Source organism: Trypanosoma equiperdum, assembly GCF_001457755.1.
Source record: "Trypanosoma equiperdum strain OVI genome assembly, contig: ctg_154, whole genome shotgun sequence".
Lineage (NCBI taxonomy): Eukaryota > Euglenozoa > Kinetoplastea > Trypanosomatida > Trypanosomatidae > Trypanosoma > Trypanosoma equiperdum.
In genome coordinates this window covers 1-1613 of record NW_027123560.1, presented here as the reverse complement: position 1 = coordinate 1613, position 1613 = coordinate 1, and the positions used below count along the sequence as shown (strand labels likewise).

Here is a 1613-nt window from a genome sequence, read left to right as displayed (position 1 = left end):
TCAAACGGCCAAAAATAACAGCAGTCGCCGAAAGCAGCGGCGAGCCGGGGGGGACACGCCGAACCCAGACACGGCAGTCAGTTCAGCCGGCACTTCTGGAGAACTCAACACAGACGCCGCCCTCGCAATAACTTACCTAAAAATAGATGGCAGCGAGGACAAAGCAGTGAAAGAAGCGATCAAACGTCCGGACGGTGAAACAACAGGCTGCAAAGAACAGCTAACAGGCGAGCAAGGGTTGCTAGTAACACAGGCCGCCGTTGCCCATGCCCTATGTAAGCTCCAGACTACAAGGACAACAAAAGCGTCCACAATCGGACAGCTAACACTAACGGCGCTCCAAGACAACCCGACTGTGCAAAAAATAGCCATGCTAATAACAGGCAACCGAAATGCAGAGGCTGACACAGACACTATGAAAGCGGCTGTAAAGACACTCTTCGGAGAAAGCTCAGACACTGTGCAGAAGACATATCTAGAGCCCCTAACCACGGCCAGCATTCAATTCAAAGTAGCAGGAACGGCAAAAGAAGGAACCATAGCCAGTTTCGCGACAGACAGCGGCTACAGCGAGGCATTAGCATATTTACTAGGTCAAGACTTTAAGGAATCAAAAGTAAAACAAGCACAAGCTACAACACCAGCCAAACCAACAATAGAAAAGTGCAAGCCAGACACAAGAAAATGAATGCACAGCCGATAAAAATTGCGCATACAAAGACGGAAAGTGCAAACTTAAAGAGGGAGTGAAAGTGGAAGGAAATGATGGCAAAAATACAAACACCACAGGAAGCAATTCTTTTGTTATTAGGTAGCTTCTTTAGCTTGAATTTTTTGCATATAGGATCAAAGCTGTGTGAAACCTTTCTTTTTTTTGAGAGAATTTTTAAAACCTACTAGTGTTTTTTATACTTCAACACTTTATTATGAAAATGTGCAAATTGTTGAAAATTGCAAAACTTTTTTGAAATTTAAAAATTTTGATATGATAGTGGCCTATGGTTGTAAATTAACATAGTTATAAAGTGATAAAATTTAATTTTTTTGTTTAATTTATATGTTTAATGCATATTATTTAGGTGTTTAATATTAATGATAATAATGATAATGATAGGAGAGGAGAATGTTGTGGGTGAGTGTATAATAATATTATGGTAATGGTGATAGTGAAGAGTTATATACCCTATCAAAAAAGAATTAGCTAATACAATGGCAAGGGGGCCATGGCAACTGGAGAGAAGGATGAATGTTGTGAAAAGAGCTTCAGAACGACAAACCCACAGAGAAAAGGAAATGGAACGTGTACAGTTTCAAATATAAGCATGATAATGGGAATTATCGTATACGAAGGGTGGAGGGGATTATCATGTAGAGGCACAGTAAAGTGTATGGCCATATCAAATTATTACATCAATTTCTGTTGTAGAAGCAGCAGATAAAAAAAAGGAGATAAAGCAGAGAGTGAAGTAATGGGAAACGCAGGAGCGCGTGTCAGACGAATATAGCACATCAACAGAAATAGTGCTCCATATTTTACTCAAATAATACTAGATTCTATTGCATAGATAGTGATAGAAACAAGAGTAGCAGTAATTCATAAAAGTATGGTGATG

The 1613-nt window shown here is 39.8% G+C and overlaps 1 protein-coding gene across 1 annotated transcript in view; it reads left to right on the top strand.

The window, feature by feature from the left end:
* TEOVI_000033300 (variant surface glycoprotein (VSG), putative) overlaps positions 1 to 688 on the top strand; it is a gene marked incomplete at both ends in the record, with an annotated part of 711 nt that extends 23 nt beyond the window's left edge. The window contains one exon of the mRNA XM_067222052.1: positions 3 to 688. Within this exon, the coding sequence (XP_067078153.1) occupies positions 3 to 688 (686 nt within the window). The remainder of the gene's footprint in view (positions 1 to 2) is intronic.
* Positions 689 to 1613: the final 925 nt, after the last annotated feature.